This window comes from Coregonus lavaretus (genome assembly GCF_964263955.1).
Source record: "Coregonus lavaretus genome assembly, chromosome: 3".
In the NCBI taxonomy this organism is placed as follows: Eukaryota; Metazoa; Chordata; class Actinopteri; order Salmoniformes; family Salmonidae; genus Coregonus; species Coregonus lavaretus.
The window spans coordinates 71,321,396-71,342,042 of NC_139990.1; the positions used below are offsets into that span (position 1 = coordinate 71,321,396).

The 20,647-nt window shown below is 42.9% G+C and overlaps 1 protein-coding gene across 3 annotated transcripts in view; it reads right to left on the reverse strand.

Moving 5' to 3' along the window:
• LOC311112157 (plectin-like) overlaps window positions 1–20,647 on the reverse strand; it is a 160,224-nt gene that overhangs the window by 118,052 nt on the left and 21,525 nt on the right. Inside the window, exon 1 of one of the 3 annotated variants that reach the window (XM_084155136.1) lies at window positions 6,558–6,633. The exons of the other annotated variants lie outside the window; for them this stretch is intronic. Within the exon in view, the coding sequence (XP_084011262.1) occupies window positions 6,558–6,603 (46 nt within the window). The 5' untranslated portion in view covers window positions 6,604–6,633. Of the gene's footprint in view, window positions 1–6,557; window positions 6,634–20,647 lie in introns of those variants that run through there. 3 annotated transcript variants of the gene reach the window in all.

Genomic DNA, 20,647 nt, shown 5'->3' on the forward strand with positions numbered 1-20,647 from the left:
CTGTGATTGCCAACAAGGGTTTTGCCATCAAGTACTAAGTCATGTTTTGCAGAGGGGTCAAATACTTATTTCCCGCATTAAAATGCAAAATCAATTTGTAACATTTTTGACATGCGTTTTTCTGGATTTTTTTGTTGTTATTCTGTCTCTCACTGTTCACATAAACCTACCATTAAAATTATAGACTGATCATGTCTTTGTCAGTGGGCAAACGTACAAAATCAGCAGGGAATCAAATACTTTTTTCCCCTTACTGTAGCAGGCAATTGGATCAAACAAACTAACTGTGCGGTCAGTGTGTACCGCCAGTAAGGCCCTGTGAACCCAAGTCCCCTGACCACAGGCAAAAGGCTAACCAGAACATGCCTTGCTGGGAAGCTGTCTGTCCTCACACCTTTGTGTCTGTCCTAATGAGTCAGGAGGTGTGTGGAGGAGGCGCTTGGGATGATCAGTCAGCTGTAAAATAACACTGTCAAACATAGTCCCACACACACACCACAAAAGGGCCAGGAAGACCGTTAAGCAAACACACACAGGTCAGGAGACCCCCCTCTCTCACTCTGTTGTCAAATGAGCCAACATTCATCATATATCTTACTGTGGCGCCTCTTGAAGTCTGACTGAAAAGTAGTGTAGCAATACAGATTTAACTGTCAAACTTGTAGTGTAAGACTGATGTCTAACAGTGCCCCATAATCATCATCATCAGACTGGTGGTATTTTGACCAGGGTCAGTTTGTTATTGGCACGGTACTCTGTTCACATGGTCTTGATGATGGTAGAGTAGCTTCAGGTTGACACATGGGCTACACTAAACTCTACTGAAGTTGAATAACATCTGTGAGGAGAAAAGAACCATCCCAAACTCCTTGCATATTGATACTTGTCTGTACATTTTGTTACGGCTTTACACATAGCCTAAGTAACACCCTAGGAAAATACAATTTAAATTAAGATTCAAGGCCTATGCTCAGAAAAGTATGACTTCAACTAGCTCAAAAATATTGTTTCTACCAATTTGTGTTTGATTGATTTTAAAAGTCTAGTCAAGTGGCATTAGCAGTTTTTTTTAGGCTTATACAATAGTGAGAGGGGGTTAGGCACACAAACAGCTCTCAGCAAAACTAGGTCAAGTCTCAGCACTTGGATTCTGAAAGAATCTGAGCTATTTGATGCCACCCTGCTTGGCATGCAGGGAGTAACCCAGCACAGCGAGAGGGCACAACCCAGTGCAAACACTCCACACAATCACATGGAGCTAACAGGGGCCAGTACTGTTACTGACTGTGGGCCTGTGTGGCTCAGTTGGTAATAGTGTGGCACTAACACCAGGGTTGTTGGTTCAATTCCCACTGGGACTATAACATGTATAGCCTCACTGCACTGTACTTTGGAGAAAAGCGTCTGCTAAATAGCACACATTATTATATTATTACCCAGCCAGATGATGGCAGTTAGAGTTTAATGGCTAAGAATAAAAATGTGCATATCATTTCATAATAGCTTATTAAAGAGCTTAACCTTTATAATTATAATTAAGATAATATATCAAATCATAAACAATAACACCTAGACGTATCAGGCATGGGCACACCTACTGTAACTACATGATAGTGTATACACTAGGTAAGAACAAGCAGAATAACACACTTGTTTTTTATGTTTCCTGGAAAGGAAACAGGAGTTCAGTATTGCAGTTATTGGTCTGACTGACCTCAGCGCCAAGGAAATGAGGGTGTAGGAACTTCAGGATCACATTGTATGATTTTTAAGTAATTAATTTGCATCATAGCTCTGTCAGAGTGACCGTCGGGTTCTTGGTTCCCTCCCTGACCAAGGCCCTTCTCCCCCGATTGTTTAGTTTGGCCGGGCGGCCAGCTCCAGGAAGAGTCTTGGTGGTTCCAAATGTCTTCTATGTAAGAATGGAGGGCACTGTGTTCTTGGGGACATTCAATGCTGCAGAAATGTTTTGGTACCCTTCCCCAGATCTGTGCCTCGACACAATCCTATCTCAGAGCTCTATGGACAATTCCTTCGACCTCATGGCTTGGTTTTTGCTCTGACATGCACTGTCAACTGTGGGACCTTATACAGACAGGTGTGTGCCTTTCCAAATCATGTCCAATCAATTGAATTTGCCAAATGTGGACTCTAATCAAGTTATAGAAACATCTAAAGGATGATCAATGCAAACAGGATGCACCTGAGCTCAATTTTGAGTCTCATAGCAAAGGGTCTGAAAACTTATGTAAATAGGTATTTCAGTAGTTTTTAAATACATTTCTAAAAACCTGTTTTCGCTTTGTCATTAGGGGGTATTGTGTGTAAATTGATGAGGATTTTTATTTATTTAATCCATTTTAGAATAAGGCTGTAACGTAACAAAATTTTGAAAAAGTCAAGGGGTTTGAATACTTGACTTTTTCCACATTTTGTTACGTTACAGCCATATTCTAAAATTGATTAAATTGTTTGTTTTTTTCCTCATCAATCTACACACAATACCCAATAATGACAAAGCAAAAACTGGTTTTTGATTTTTTTTTTAAATGTATTAAAGAATAATACAACAAAATCACATTTACATAAGTATTCAGAACCCTATATACTATTATATATATATATATAAATAATATCATCTGATAAGGCCACAGAGGGCCAGAGATAATTACAGACACCTGTGATAAATCTGAAGTACCCAAAAAGGCCATTAAATATCATCTGATAAAATTCCATAAAAGTTACACAAATTCTGGTAGTTTACTGGTAAAATGTGAAAGATTCCAGTAATATACCCTCCCTATGCAACCTTACCCATACACTAATTACAGCCTGTGTGTGAGTGTGTGAATATGCGAGTGCATGCGCATGTGTGTAAGTGTGTGTGTAGCTGTGTGAGTGTGTGTGAGAGGTTCAGAGAGTGTGCCAAGGCTAGTTGTAAGGACACTATTTTGCTTAACTTAGGGTAAAGGCAAGAGTTTTTTAAATATGTATGATTAGTAATACTCCCATTAGATCCAAAAATGACTGTTGGCCTCAGGCATAGAGTACATCTCAGTTAATTTATGGTGCTACATGTAAAAAATAAAATTGGAGGGATTCCAGGATATTTCCTGGATCAAACCTGATTTACTGTAGGCCTATGCTTTGAGCATGCATATTTAACCTTTTTTTTAACCGATTAACACTATTCTTACATTTTATATTTTAGTCATTTAGCAGACGCTCTTATCCAGAGTGACTTACAGTTAGTGAGTGCATACATTATTATGTTGTTGTTTTTTTCATACTGGCCCCCCATGGGAATCGAACCCACAACCCTGGCGTTGCAAACGCCATGCTCTACCAACCGAGCTACATCCCTGCCGGCCATTCCCTCCCCTACCCTGGACGACGCTGGGCCAATTGTGCGCCGCCCCATGGGTCTCCCGGTCGCGGCCGGCTACGACAGAGCCTGGATTCGAACCAGGATCTCTAGTGGCACAGCTAGCACTGTGATGCAGTGCCTTAGACCACTGCGTCACTTGGGAGGTGGCGCAGTTCTTCTCCATAACTTCTTCTTGACACACACACAGTAGATGTGAGGTAAAGTACACACACACGTAGTTGGAACATTTCCTGTGTAATCAGAGGTGTTTCCTTTAGACAGCAACACCCTTTGTTCAGTGTGTGTGTGTGTGTGTGTGTGTGTGTGTGTGTGTGTGTGCGTTCATGCATTTCAGTTGTGTTTGGGTCTCACCAGCTTTTCGTTCAGCTGCATTGCAGCAGTTTAATGGACTGAATGGACTACAGTTTAATCAAAACCTATCCCATACCGCTGAAGGCTCTTATATTTCAGAGATTCACAGCCTATCAAATAGTGAAGTGGCACATCCAGCACATGAGCTGATCATCCTTCCTCAAGCAAATGCTTTACCTTGCAGTACACTGCTCACTTGGTATTCACCCAGAAATGTGAGGAGTTTCTTTAGACAGTCCAAAGCATCAATACACTATTTTAGGTTCCAAGATACCCTGGCATTTTTAAACACACACAACGGCTTCATCCCTCATCGGGAGAGTCTATATATTCTACAAGATACTATGACAGCATCAGATTTAGACTAGAGGGAGAAGACTAGAGGGAGAAGCTGTATATTCTCTCCCTCTTCCCCAGGCCAGCCATAAAGCTCCTATCCATCATAAAGTACAATGCAGAGCTATATATTTAGATGGCTCTGGTACAGTGGTGTGGTTCACCGTGTAGCAGGGCTACAGTGGGTTTATATGGCTGTAGATCTCCATCAGGAAGTCCAGCTCAGACTGAAATCGATCGGCGGTGCGGAGAGCTGATATATGAGAGGCTGCTGAGCCACATCCTGGCAACACACCCTCTTACAGCACTCACTGATGCACATATTATATACAATGTAACATACATACACACACACACACAATGCACTCATGCAGGCACACACAAACGCAGTAAACGCACACAAGTAAGGATATAGGCTTAAGACTGATCAAGATCATGTATCACTAATTCGTCCAGTATCCCGATCACAGTGCTGAAAGAGAACTACCCTAATTCCCACTCCTCCCTGCCTCTTCACCATGACTCTGCAAATTCCTCCATCTGACCGATGGGCATTGATGACAAGGTGTCATCTAAAATGTATCAGAAGGCCTTGTCCAAATGTAGCACCATGGCGAGACCCAATGTGTTCTATTAGCGTGTCAGTGCTAACAGGCTAGCCTAGGGATGGGGCGTCAGAGAGATTGAGTGACATGTCTGTAATTATACAGAGCGATTGATCCTGGACTTCCGATTAACACTGTGGCTGAGAGGAGTGTTAAGGCAGACTAAGACAGGAGTCAAATGATATTACCCACCTCGCGCCAATCGTCCAATGGGTGTGGTAGAACTGCATCTGTGCTGTGTTAGCATGAGGTTAGTGGATTTACTGTATCCCCACTCAATTCACTAAGATCACACGCACATGTGCACACACACACACACACACACAAACACCTTCCCTTTGCTCTCACACCCCCTGGTGAAATGTCATCTCAGCTCTGCTGGCCGGGCAGCAGGGTCAAGGAGTGCCAGTCATGACATCATTAGGTCACACCACTGTCTGGTGCTCCACAGGATTATTACTGAATTACCTCATTTCACACACACACACACACACACACACACACATGTAAGTATCGTGGACAACACCATCCTCATTGTCATCCTCATCAAAACACTCATAATTTAGGCTATGGTCACGCTAATTGTCCCACAGTTGACCCTATTCAAAATAATAAAAATAAATGCTGGTAGATAGTTCATACTTAGCATTGTTTTGCTGATGAAATCTCATGTCCGTCATTCCATCATGACAACAGAAACTGTAATGGGGAAGCATGATTTAGAAGACAAAACCTGACTGGTTACTCCAGCATGTTTACATAGACCTAAAGAAGAGACCATACAAATCTCTAAATGGTTCATTCATAGGGTTTGAGTAGCCATAGTCGTAGTGCTAACTGCTGGAAAGGTGCAAGTCAGATTTGCATGATGGGTTTGCATAGGAAATGTGAAGTTGAGATGCTAGCGCTACCATGAGACACGTCAGCACACTACTACACACTAACTCCTCTGACTGCAGGTGTCTGTCAAGTGACAGGTCAGTCGAAGCAAAGACATTGTAGCTTTTCTATACAAACACTGCAGACTTAAGAGAGACGAACAGACACTATTGCCCTGTATGTCTTCTTGCAGTCCATCTTTTCTCTCTCATATACACACACACACACACACACACACACACACACACACACACACACACACAGGCTCTCCTTCTCTGAAACACACATGCAAGGGCTCAGTGTAAATGTCTGAGCTGGAAGATATTCTCCCAGAACTTCCCCCACTGCTCTGAAAACAATGCCATTTCCGGACACCCCTCTCTCCCAGACTGCCTGAAAAACAAAAACAATGTTGCTTTCGGGCAATTCCACAGCAACAGAGTGACAACAGAGACTGATTTTTCACTTTAAAATGTAGGTCAAACAAAAACCAATTATTGTAAAGTTCAACAAACCATTCAACTCTATGCACAAAGACTACTTTTAACAATTTCCACAGAAAATTTAGCAAAAACACATTTATTTTAAGAACAGTGCAGATGCAAAGTTTGGTAACAGGTTGACGGTTTGTGCTGTTTGTGCCGTCAATCTGTTACCAAACCTTGTATCTGGAATGTACTTATAGTAAATGTGTTTTTGTAAAACTTTCAGTGGAAATTGTGCATAGAGTTGTATGGTTTGTTTAATTTTGCAATCATTGGTTTTTGTTTGACATACATTTTAAAGTGAAAAATCGGAGTCTCAATGTCACTCTGTTACCATGGAATTGCCCTTTGCCCTCCCGCCTCCCTCTCTCTCTCTGTCTGTCCGCCTGTCTGTCTGTACAGTCTTTGTCTCTGTCCCTGGTTAAGTACAATGAAGCACGCACAGAGAGTTCCTCTGTAACTCTGCAGTGACAGTACAAAGTAAAGTCTGCCCACAGTCCAGACAGAAAGTACCTTTGAGAGAAGTGATCTCCTGCTGAATGGACCTGTGGCTGTCCATTCTGACTCTCTGGACTCCTGTTGATGGTTGATGACAGTTCTCTGTGATGTTGATGACAGTGATGATGTTGATGCCAGCTCCTTCTGTGTACCTCTGCCTCAAGTTGACTTTGCAAGTGTCTGTGAGTCCTGGCTACTCCTCTGCAGGCTTAGGAACTGCCTAATTTCTGTCTCCCTCTTCTCGCTCTCTTTCTCTGTAGTGCTGCTTACCGGGAGAGGCTGCTGTGTTTGGGTCCCTCTCAAATACACACACACACACACACACACACACAGTGTGTACAGGAATATTCACTGTGGGAAGCCCCTCCCTTCTTCCCTCCTCCTTTTCACTGAGGGCTGTGACTCTGCAAATCACTGCACAGCATAGTCATCTCATTCACCATGACTCACCCAATGGTTGCAGGGCACTGGCATCCGCTTCATTATAGCTCAACCAATCACAGTGTATCTCTGCCATTCAGACTCATTAGTGTAACAAGTAGAGTTTGAGTGATGGTGTGTTTTAAAATAGAGATGGCGGCAAAGAGAGAGCTAGAGAGAGAGAAAGAGAGAGAGGGGGGAGGGGGGAGGGGGGAGAGGGGGAAAGGGGAAGGATAGAGTAATGGACATACAGAGAGATGGTGGGAAGGATGGAAAGTGAAGCTGGGGAGGAATCAAATCCCTGTGCCACACCCAGTTCCGAACCAGACAGACCAGAAATCCCAAGTCATGTGGAAATGGAAGATAAAACTAAGGAAGGAAGATCACTTATCAACACACATAAATATATAGGCTAGATGCCATCTCACACACCCGTATAAGAGCTGTTGTCTACACAATCCCCGGTCAGGCTTGAGGGAATAGTGGGAGTATACGCCAACAGTAACCCACTCTAAATCTGGGCTGTGATTGGAGATGACAACCTTCTCTTTCAGTGTTCATCTGTGCTAAACCACAACAGGGTGAATAGGTACAATCAGGACCAGTCCCATTAATAAAACCTAATTCACCTGCAGCAGCACAGGTCTACTGTGTCAAACCTGGTGGTATTATATTTCAAATAGTCAGGCACTGCTTGACATCTGCATTATAAAAACATGATGACTGCAGAACTTTTGACCCAGTAAAAGTAATTGAATTAAGACCACATCAACATTACTTTACTTCCACATCTGCTCTAATTCATACAATAACTGTCCACAGTAGCAACTAACCAATGCTCATATATCACAGTTTAGCTGCTGATTTGACATTTAAATGCCACTGAAAAACTGCCAGTCTTTGGACTGTGTCAAATGTTCCAGTTGCGGTCCATGTTCAATTTCAACATAACCCACCCTATCCCATCTTTAGAGTCCCCTGGGTTCCTTCAATATTACACAGAGCCCCCTGGCTACACTGAGGACAGAGAGGCACACATTCTGAGCATATTTCCCAGCAACCTCTGCTCCACTCTCATGGACAGAGACAACTCTCCCTAAAACCACACATGAGATCCTCATGTAAATGATCGACTATGGGCAATTCCATGGTAACAGAATGATGCTGAGACTCACTTTAAAATGTATGCCAGACAAAAACAAACTATACAATTCTATGCACAAGGACTACTTTCAGAAATGTCCACTGAACATTTTACAAAAAGTACTTGAAGAACAGTGCAGATGTAAAGTTCCATAACAGAATGACGGTAAAATCTCCCTCATTTTTGTATGTTACGAAGTTTTCCAAAATATCTGTTAAATATTACATTTTAGTCATTTAGCAGACGCTCTTATCCAGAGCGACTTACAGTTAGTGAGTGCATACATTTTCATACTGGCCCCCCGTGGGAAACGAACCCACAACCCTGGCGTTGCAAGCGCCATGCTCTACCAACTGAGCTACACGGGGCTATATCTACTCTGAATTAAGATTCAAAGATGTCTGCAAAAATAATGGGGGTGTCAGCTATGATATGACACCTTGAGTTCGAAAGAAATATAATTTTGGTTATCGAACTACAGTAAGTGAAGTGGATTAACAATTGATTGTTCGGATATTATTCTACATATGAACTATTATTCGAATGAGCTCCCCACCCCCAAACAAGACCAAATGTGGTTGGTACGGACCGGAACGAATCTGAACCAATCATAGACGTCTATGTTACACAAGTTTAGACATCACAGTACAGCACAATAGAGTACAGTACAGTAAATTACACTGTACTCTACTGAACTAAACTACAGTACTGTACTGACCTATACTCTACTCAACTATTCAGTAAGAGCCGGAAGAGGTGACATTAACTGTACAGGAGAGAGAAAAGAGTAAGAGACAAAAGAGAGAGAGAGAGAGCGAGAGAGAGAGAGAGAGTCCAGACTTTTCACAATTATGAGCTGAACATAACAGTATGCCAGTGCAAGGACAGTAGCAGGTGACCCAACTCTGGTTTGTGACTACTATCATTTCCTATTTTAGCCAATTCAATTGCAGTCATTCTGTTACAGATTTATGGGTCATTCTGTTATGGATTTCGTAACAGAATGACACGTTTTAATCACTTAATAAAAACAGTAATTATTAGGTCTACCTTTATTTGTTATAGTATTTTCATATTTTTATCCCTCATGAGGAGGGGGGATAATGAAAGTTTACAAGAAGTATCTTAAAGATACAGTATGTGGCTTTTTGTGACAGAATTTCAAGACACTAGGAAATAGGCAAATAATTTCAGCAAAATTATATATAAATGTTGATATTAGTTCGCAAGGGACCTAACTTCAACATTATGGTGTTTTGATGTATTTCTAATACTTTTGAATACTTTTCTAGTAGATGTTTTCTAAGACCCCTTTTCCATCTGTTTGACCAGAAATCAAAGCCTTTGCTTATTCCTAATTCTATGATGGAAAATGGTTGAAAAATGTATATAGGCCTTCAAAACAATTAAAAATGAATAGACTCGGCTTTCTTTTGACACCAAATTTGATGTGCTCCTAAGAACTTCACAAGTTGGTGCTCATGGGTCCTTTTACATGGAAATGACCCTATATTCTGAAGCATCTGTCTGATTCAGAGTACACAACCCTGTGCCAGTCTTTCTGTAATGAATGGTGCTATTATTTGAGTCACTATCAATATCACTTTCTCTCTCTCTCATATAATAAAGGAGGGAGGGGGGGGGGGCGGAAACGAGTGACATATTGTTGGCAGCAAAGGAACTGGTAGGCTAGCTATTCTGTAATGTCAAGGAGAAACACATACACAAAACAGTGCATGTGCATGGCTCAGGTCCCTGACTATTTCCTTACGGATGTGTTCCCTGCTATCCCAGCATTCCACAGCACCAGAGAGACTAAACAGCTAACGACAGACACAGAGAGATGGCACAGCTGTGTATGGGGTGACTGTTGTTTGGATTGGCTCACACCAGCATCCCTTTGGACCTGTGCCTCCCTCTCTTCCTGTACCTCCCGCTTTGTCAGTGTGACAGGTTGAATGAAGACGAACCAGCCTGGAACCAACAGAAGACAATGAGCAAGAACGGTAATGAATTAGATGTGACAATAGCAACAACACTCCCCAATGCCTTCTGGATGGGTGAGCTGGCTAACAGAGAAGTGGATCCAGATTAAAACTGGACTGCTCACATGTCACTCACAGGTGCAACAGGATAGAAGGTGTGGAGAGATGAATACGTCTGGCCAATATAATTTGTGGTATTGAATTCATGTGATTTAATGCGCAATGCATTTTTCCACACCGGACACATAGGAGTGCCTCATTGTTCATCATGAGAATCTCTACAGCATGTGATAATGAGTTTGAGAAGAGAGTGGCAGAGATATACTGTACTCCCTCTACTCTACCCAACTGATGTCATGCTAGTGATGATGAGAACACATCAGGGGGAGTCCCTAGTTCTTATCCAATAAGCACTATAGATAAACCACTGATACTTGTAGCTGGAGTTTTAAGGATAAGGATATGTCAAAGCAACATTCCACCCATGTGCGTGTTTGAATAAGCCTAATACCCCATTGAATGTATTTGTTTTCACACAGTAAGCATTGTCTCCTAGATTAAATATAGCGAAATGTGCATCCTAATGAATGACTATGAAAAACGATGTTTTGTCTTCCTGAATAGAGACCAGATTGAGCCCATAAGTCTATTTATTAGCATGCTTGATTAGTGTGTTTACTGTTTGTGTTCGGTCATTACCTTATTTCGGTTGTGTGCTTGAATAAGCACTGAGAAAATTCAAACAGGGCTGCAGGCTATGTATTCAATCAGACCTAATGCCTTTAATTGTAAAAATGAATTTCTGGTTTGGCGGCATGAATGGAAACCGAATTCATCCCATGCTGTTCTAACGGCAGCCTACTGTATGAGTCAGCAAACGTCTGAAGTTTGGCCAGAGGGCGGTTTAATGGTAGTTCTCAGACATACTTCACCAGCATCACTGCATGTTTGAGTGAGCCTTCGTGACTGACTGAGATTTAGATACAGCAGACCTGGGTTCACATAGCATTTGTCATCTTTCAAATACTTCAGCTGTGATTGATTGAACTTGATAGTCCCAAAAGTGCAAACCCTGCCCATCTGGGACTCCAGCAAGGATCAAGCACACGTTCAAAGCATTTGAAAGATTTCAAATGCTATTTAAAAACAAGTCTGAGCTACAGTAAGGATGGGTGTATTCGAGATAAACAATTGTGACCACAAGGTTTTTTTGAAGGGATTGTTCCAGTAATAGTAACATTGGTCAAATATGGTCAAGGATACAGAGATGGTACTTTGTATCATTAGCAGTAGCAGGCATTTGTTACTGACAAAAGAGCCTCAGTGGAATGAAGTTATGAGGCAGAGGCCTTTTGTCGTGATAGTAGGGCCTGTGTTGGAGCTATGTGCTTGTCTGCAGTTTATATGCAGAGTGCAGACTTATGGGGTGAACATGTCAATCCACACAGCCGTTTATTAGTGGTCCAGGCTTACAAACTGTTAACGCCTGCGAAAAGAAGCCCCTTTCCCTCTCCCAGTGATGTCTCTATTGCTCCATGCATCTCTTTAAGCACTGGTTTTCACACGTAGCTTAAGTCGAGATATTACTGGCTTTCTGTGGGGGGTTAGGGGGAAGAGCAGGACTCTGTACATTTGCAGAGGGAGGAAAAGTATTGTAGATTTTGTGCTAGCATGTGGATTGAATGTGGGATGTAGGATAGAACTCTTTCCAGCGCTCTCTTTCTTTCAATCTACAACAGAAAGACTGTGTGGGATAGCGTAGCACCAGGTATCGAAGTGGACACTCCCTCACAGTCCTGCCCATTAAGAGCCCTCATCATTTCAGAGCCCTCACTATTTCAAAGCCCTGTCCATTTTAAACCCGTCCTTTTTAGAGCCCTGTCTAGTTCAGAGCCCTGTCCATTCTAGAGACCTGTCCCTTTTAAAGTCCTGTCCATTTCAGAGCCCTATCCTTTCACCCGACTGTGGGGGCCATGAATGTGTTTGCGGACCCTGGCCAGTTTACGCCGGTAGCCTCGCTGTGAACATCCAGACAAAACATTCCATCTCCCTGAGGTCACACAGCCACACAAATCTCCAGTCCAATGTAACAGCTTAGAGCGCCGGGCAGCGGCCAGGCCGGACAGCTTTCCCCCAGCACTGAGAGAAAAGCTTTGCACAGAGACAGTATCTGGTGATAAAACTGTTAGTCAATGGACGGGCTAAGGCCAAACACAACAGGTCCCAGTCTATGGATCACACACTACAAAAGAGGACACACACTCACACACACTTACCAAATATCCCTGTGAAACATCACTCACCGTCTACTTCATTAAAGTGATCCTCAGCACAAGTCACTGCTGATGATGGTAATTGAGGACCTCTTGCAGGTGCACTTGAATAATCTAGAGGCTAAATACCCCACATAGAGTGATAGACACACACGGCTGCATAAAATGCACACACACACACACACACACACGAGATATAATCCCCTGTAAGAGTGTGCTGAGAGGGCAGGGTGCTTAGGCACACATTCTCCCTGACACACCTCCACCATTGTTCCATGCTACTAAAGGCTTTCCAATACAGGATCATACTGCCTTATCTCTCACCTCACCGGATTTTCACTTCTTAAGATAAGAATAAGATAAATGTTAACATACTGTAAGAGAACCCAGAGCTTCAACCATACGCCCTCAGGAGGATATTGCTGAATACACTTCCGAAAAGCCAAATCATCCACGCAATAATTGGAGTTTATCAACTTCCATAAGTTCCATTCAATATTCCAAAGTCTCTAATAAGAACTGAACATGTATTTCAAACAACTGTTACTTAAGTAATTATTTATACCATGAAATGTTATTGACATTACAATCTTGATGCAGAGTTCTGTCTATAAACTGACCAATACATTATAATGTGTGGTGAGAGAATGAGTGGGTACTGTCACTGTGGATCTGCTTCCCTATGTCTGCTTGCCTATGTTGACAGGCATACAGCGTGCAGCTGCTCTAACTCTGCCCAGGGAGTTGGTTTCCGACTCAAAAGGCTGGGCGGCTGGCGGGGTGGCGTGCGTTGGCCTGGTGCAGGAATGCTGGGAATGGGGCTGGAGGGTATTGGAGCACATAAAATGATGACTGCAGCCAGGTTTCCTCTATGTACCGTTCCTGACCAGGGAAGTCAAGGTCAGAGGGCAGGAGCTGGACCAAGAGCCCCGCTGGACACTGGAGAGATGCTGTCATCTCAGTAGCTTTATTTAGACCTGCTGTAACCCCCAGCTGAAGGCAGACCTAATTATGTGTGTTTGAGATCATCGAAACATGCATGTCCTGCTGTAAAAATCCATGTTCAAATTCCAACTTAATTCAAAAATAGAGTATTCATTGCATTATTTGAAAGTTTATAATCACAGTACTCATTTGCTGTCCCTGTTCATTACTTGGCTATAGTATTCCAGAAGTACTTTTTATCCAATGCCTGACACAATTTGCTCTTTCAAATAAGTGAACAGTGGATCCAAGAGTTTTTAGATGTTATGTGGACTATGTTCCACTAGGGGCTGTGCTTACACCGTACAGCCAAACTATCACCAACTCTCTGAGTAGGACTCTCAGTGGGAAAAGGGTGCAAAGACAACTATTTGTTTTCTAGGAAACAGTTAGTTAAATTACAGGAAACAAGACAGCAATTACTGTCAAGACAGCAAGAAAATGCTATTTTGGTTTGTTAAAGAAAATGAGTCACAAACAGATCGAATCACAATCACATATTATGTGCTTGGGCATGGGGGAAATAGGGTAGTTTTAACATATTTCTTACATAAAACGTATATGAAACAGCATATTTATTATGGATAATACCCTCAGTAATATGCATTTTCAATAGGCTTGATATATTTCCTAGATCGATAGAAAACTGCTTAGTCAGCATGTTGTAGTTTCACAGGGAGGATAGCAGGTCGCCATGGGAGTAAACTGGATGCTCACATACGGCTCAAAATGTTGCGCTTGCCAAGGGGCTTTCTCCCCTTGGGGGTAGAGAGAGAGAGTGCGTCGCTTCTCGCTTGCCCAGATATCGTTGCAGCGAATCAGCATGAACAGACAGCCGTTTCAGGGCTGAACATCAGGCACACCGTGACAGGGCTTTACTGTCATCTTACACAAGTCTAATCATCTAAACAAACTGCTGAGTTGAAGCCAACCACACAGCTGATCAATAAAATAGCACTGAGAGGAAGACTGTAAGAGCCCCTCTCTCTCCCCCCTGTGTCCCTCTCTCTCCCCCCTGTGTCCCTCTCTCTCCCCCGTGTCTCTCTCTCTCTCCCCCTCTCTTTCTGTGTTTTCCTCCCTCTCGTACTCTCCCCTCCCCATCTCTCCCTCCCTCTCTCTCTGTAAATGCCGGGTATATGTAATGATGCGAGGAGTCGTTGATTGAAGGCGCCGGCTTGGCTACTTTGTGTTCCCCAGGAGCCTGGCCAGACTCATCCAAGATGTCTGTCTCTGCCTGGACCTGGGTACTGTTGTATTGATTCCGTTGCAGGAGCCTCAGCATCTCCAGAATAAACATACATCTCTCTCCTTTCCTCTAACTGCTGCCTCATAAGGACTACATCCAGCAGGCCCTGGGGGAATCTATCATCTGCAACCAAAACAGGTACAATACATTAAGATTACCACAGCTTTACTAGCTTGGTAAAACCAGACTGAATGCTGTGCTCAACTAGTGAGAGCTGCATTCAGTCTGGTTTAACCAGGCTAACAACTTACTCAAGGACTCCTTTCCTTTATGTGACATCTGGAACTGTCATAGCTAGAATTTCACACATAATCCATTCACATACAATACAATGCATTAGGATTATGCTTTATCGCACAACAATTCAGGTCAAGTACTATCACTTAAGCAAACACAGAAACAAGCACTTAAAAAGAAACACAAATCACCCACACAGACATGTACACTAGCGGTGACAAAACAAATAGCTGTCATGGCATATCCATGTCCACAAACCCTGTCCTTGAGCTACAGATTCCTAACATGACAATAAAAGTGTAGAGTGAAGATGTCAGCCAGAGGACATACACTGAGTGTACAAAACATTAAGAACACCTTCCTAATATTGAGTTGCACCCCCCCTTTTGCCCTCAGAACAGCCTCAATTTGTCAGGGCATGGACTCTACAAGGTGTTGAAAGCATTCCACAGGGATGCTGGCCCATGTTGACTCCAATGTTTCCCACAGTTGTGTCAAGTTGGCTGGATGGGTGGTGGACCATTCTTGATTCACACGGGAAACTATTAAGCGTGAAAAACCCAGCAGCGTTGCAGTTCTTGACGCACTTACCTCGTTCAAAGGGACTTAAATCTTTTGTCTTGCCCATTCACCCTCTGAATGGCACACATACACAATCCATGTCTCAATTGTCTCAAGGCTTAAAAATCCTTCTTTAACCGGTCTCCTCCCCTTCATCTACACTGATTGAAGTGGATTTAACAAGTGACATCAATTAGGGATCAAAGCTTTCACCTGGATTCACCTGGTCCGTTTATGTCATGGAAAGAGAATGTGATGTTCTTAATGTTTTGTACACTCAGTGCATAGCATACTTACATTGTCCTACCAAGAGTTGCTGAATATCTTTTCATATTTGATTCTTCACGCTGCCTTTGTGAGCACTGATAAGAGAGCTCAGATAGGACCTTTCTTTGCTACTGTTGAGAAATGCTTAAAAACACTGAGCGACCTTGACCCCAGTTTGCTCTCACTGATTAAAATGTCTAAAGGAGGGGAAGAGGGGAGAGTACCCTTTCCTTCTCTGGAAGCCCCACAATCCTTTGTTTTTGTGACACAACACTGCTCTGTGCCAAAGTGAGGCTACAACAGGAAGCCCAGAATTAGCTGTGCTATTAGCGCTTTGATATGAAAATAAAAACAATCTGTTTTCCAGTGTGGCCATTCTTCCCCACAGGAGAAGGGTTACGCCCTCCTGGGCTAGAGCGGTTAGAGACCAACGTTACATTTTATTTAACCTTTATTTCTACAGGGAGTCATACTGAGACTCAGGCCTCTTTTCCAAATGAGAATACCCCCCCAAAAGATTTGTCATACAAAATGCAATCAAACAGTCACCACAACAGTTTCCTCACATTCAGGCGCCGAGACCTTGTTCACACATCTGATAGAGAAGTTGGTATTCCTTATCTATACAAGAAGTTTGGGTAACGGCAACTTCTGGTAAAAATTCTGATAAAAGGGTTGCAAAATGACGTACATTTTCAAAGTTCCCAGAAATCACTGTTGGAGGATTCCCAGTTTGGATAATTATTTTGGGGAAGTTTCTGAAGTTTTTAAGCCTATAAGATCTTTGGTCAAGTTTTCTTTTATGTTACAGTGCGGGCACTCAGTGTTTTGTTTGGTATTGTTGAGGCTGGGGAATAATGGCTTGCTAGGTATTTGTCTCTGCCACCAGGCATCACTTCTCAAAAGTCTTTAGAGTGTCAATGTGCGGCAAACCAAGCAGCCTGCTAACAGAGGAGAATGTAGCAAGTGATACCTCAAGGGCAGTCTGTATTAACCCAGGGTTTTGTACGTGTGAGTGTGTGTGTGTTCGTGTGTGCTCACGTGCATGCATGCGTGAACACATTCTTGAGTCGGTGTGTGCGTGTGTGTGGCAGCTGTGCAGGATGACCTGCTGGGGCATTCCCGGGCCTCGTGGTGACTCTGTCACGCCGGCTCGAGTTGCGCAGCGTTTCGGTAAGCAGCAATGTGCTAGAGAATGACATGGCAGACCACTAACACACACACACAGATCGATCTTAATCTCTTCCACACGGAAAGCACCCTCATCTCTCACTGATTGCTCACAGTATCACTAATAAACATATGATCTTATAGGGATTTGTTCGAGCGCTGTTACTCACTTGAAGAATGCTCAACTGTTTCAAGTCTATTTCGATCCATACCCTCTCTCTGGAGAGGAAACACTTTCCATCAGCCAATTTCTCCTCTCAATAAGAAGGACCATCTTCAATTTGAATATAAATAAAAGTGCTATCAAACAGAGCTTGTTCTCTCATACAGTCCTCCTTCACAGAGCAGACAGACAGACACTTCCATTTAAACTCATTACAGCATACGCACAGCCTCCACATCAGAGAAGAGGTTCAATTAGGCCCATGGAAAATAACACACTGTGGCTATTCACACTAAATCCATTCCATCCTAATACCCTTTATCTTCTATGCATGCTGTGCTATGTGTGTGTGTGCGTGCGCGTCTGAGTTTGTGTGTGTGTGTGTGTGTGTGTGTGTTTTAGGACTCTTACTAGTTGAGGTATTGAAAGCTTGACGGATAAGTGGCTTACGAAACTGAACTCCACTTTCTTCTACAAACTTGTGCACTAATTGACACTTCCCTAGCATGTTGCAACACACATTAACATACATGTCAATGTTCAAACACACACATACCTATTACTCCTTTCAGACACACACACACACACACACACACACACACACACACACACACACACACACATACACACACACACACACACACACCATCCTCACTATGGTTATAATGAGCATGTGAGAATGGAGGGTTGGGAAATGAGAATGAGGGGGAGAGAAGATTCTCAGAGCACTGACTGGAGATGACTCAGAATGCCGCTTAAACGGCCCATTCCTTCCATGTCCCAGCCCCCGGTGAGTGTGCCTGCGTGAGTGTGAGTGCATGTGTATGTGGTTGCATGCATCTGTGTGTGTGCGCGCATCTGCAGGAGCAATAAGATTACTCCCATGTGTTTCAATTGCTTACTGATGCCTTGGGGCAGCGGTCCCAGACACATACTGCAGTAAATAAAGTGCCAGAGCCTATCCCTAGTAGCCCTAGACAGAGGCAGAGGAACAGCGAGATGGAGGAAGAAAGAGAGAGCCATTGTGTCAAACACAGTCCAGGTGCAAACAGTGTTTTCCACATAATTCCCAACCACAGTTGAATGAAAGTCATGTGTCTCCATAAAAAGCTAAAAGGAACCCTTGCAAAAATGATGCAGTGACTCCTGCTTTTACGCAGCCCTCCTGCATATAATCGACCCATGAGGTTGAAACTAAAGCAGGGGCGAAGGAGATCTGAAAGGTTTTCCGGTACGCTGAGCTGTCACTCCATCAAACGCTGACACCTTTCACTCAACTAAGCTGTCAATCATGCTGCTTTCGAACAAAGCTGGCTGAGAAACATCAAACAAGATGTCACTTCATGTAGGATGAGGAGAAGAGATGAGGATGCGAATGGGACGGCTCAGCATTTCACCAACTTTATCAGCAGACTGCAAATCGGTCTGTTCAGCATGTTCAGTCTCAGATGGAGTGTGTGTGTGTGTACATTACACTCCCTCATGTGTAATGTTTGACAACATTGTTAAAAACGGAGTTTAAACAGACACATTACGTGTGAGGGAGTGCTCACACACACAGACACAGAGCAGACTTTACAGTTGAAAAGAGCCATTTGATGAATAAGCCCATATGTGATTCTGCACTTGCTGTAATCAAAGCAAACAGAACAGTAGCTTCTGCACAACTATGCCTCTCTGACAGGAAACGGACAGTAAATAATTGGGAAGCCTCGCAGCGGACCCTCCAAAGTCCATATAAGGCCAGAGGAATCTCTGCAATGCATCTATTATCATACTTCCTGGCCGCTCATGGCTAGACTGGCCATGATGTGAAACATGTAAATGTAGCCATGACTGGCCAGGAGGGATTCCAGCTTCTGTCAAATTAAAGTCAAAAGTTGACATTTTTAGCATTTTAAATAACCCTAACCCTTTTCCTAACCTTAACCTAATTATCCTAACCTGCTACGTTAATTATCCTAAGCTGCTGCGTAAGTTCTCCTAACCTGCTACGAAAAGTCAAATCTGACGTTAATTTGACAAAAGCTGGATCCCTTCTAGCCATGACCCTTCTGGCCCTGAAGTGACCTCTGACCTGAGCTGTGTGTCAGTGCTGATCTATCCCAGGCTGCTGCCACCGGCCCTAAGAACGCTGACATGACAGGAATACAGAAACACAGAGGCCGGGAAAAGACCCGGAATAACCCGCCGTCTTTCCCTCAGCATGGTTCTGACACCGCTCAGAGTTAAGTCAGACAGAACAAAGCACTCTCTTTTCTCTCCCACTCATACTTTCCCTATATCTCTCTCCCGCTCTCGCTCTCCCCCTCTCTTTCTGTAACTAACACTCTCCCTCGCTCGCTCTTTTTTCACTCTCACACTCTCTGAGCCCGCTGCAATTCTGCTGCAACGATTTCACAGACCTACTGTACAGAAAAGTTCCATTACTGAGATTTTCCTTATAAATCTTTGCTACAGAAAACTGCCAGCTTTAGCTCTTTGAAAGGGAACTTTTTGGCAGCTACTCGATTAAGGAAAATGTCCTTATAATGTCACAGATTTCACACAGCAGACAGCACACACACTTAGATTTTCTACCTAGGCACAATTTTTCATGACTTCATGTAGCATTTGTGCCTGGTTGACCTCTGCGTGAGTGTGCATGAATGTGCACGTGTGTGATTCACAGAGCTACAGCCATAGGATCCACAGTAGGACAATGCTGCAGTGGGTTAGGGGCAATTTACTAGTAGACACATGCACTGAGGGTACTACTGAAATATCACAGGTATGTTGTCAAAGCTGTCATCAAGGCAAAGGGTGGCTATTTTAAAAATCTCAAATATAAAATATATTTTGATTTGTTTAACACTTTTTTGGTTACTACATGATTCCATATGTGTGATTTCATAGTTTTGATGTCTTCACTATTATTCTACAATGTAAAAAATAAAGAAAAACCCTTGAATGAGTAGGTGTGTCCAAACTTTTGAATGGTAGTGTGTATATATATATATATATATATATATATATACACACACACACACACACACACACACACACACACACACACATACATATACACAATCACTCACTGCTTTAAACAGACAAATTCACTACACTTGCACACTATACAGCTAGAATAGACACCACTGGTTTTAAATAGTTTGTTCATTCATAAAGCTGGGTGACTGACCACTTCCCAAAGGACTTATAGTACCTCACACAATACTAAATATAACTTAAGTCAGCCACTGATATATTCTTGATTGATCAAGTTCGGCTTGTCAAGACTCACCAGTCTTTTCTTGTGGGTGTACCCCTCAGTTTCTACAACCTGAAACCTTTGTCTAAAATAACATTCTTTGAATCCTTTTTTTAAAGTAGCATGAGAAATTATTCCATCTTTCCGTAACATAATCAAATCTACACCATTCCGACAAAATCCTTATCACAGCCCCAGCAGCTGTATCTCTAAATCAGAGCCTCAACTAGATTATTAACTATAGTCCATACATTTATTTGTTTAATACCCCAGAATAAGATGGTACAATCAAAGTCTGCCCCTGGGCCAAAAATAAATGTTTAATTGGCCGGCCGAACAAGGCTGAGGCTATATTTGGGGGTTATTTTAAGCCCCCGCGGGGCGTAAGAGGGCGCCATGGAAGTTGGC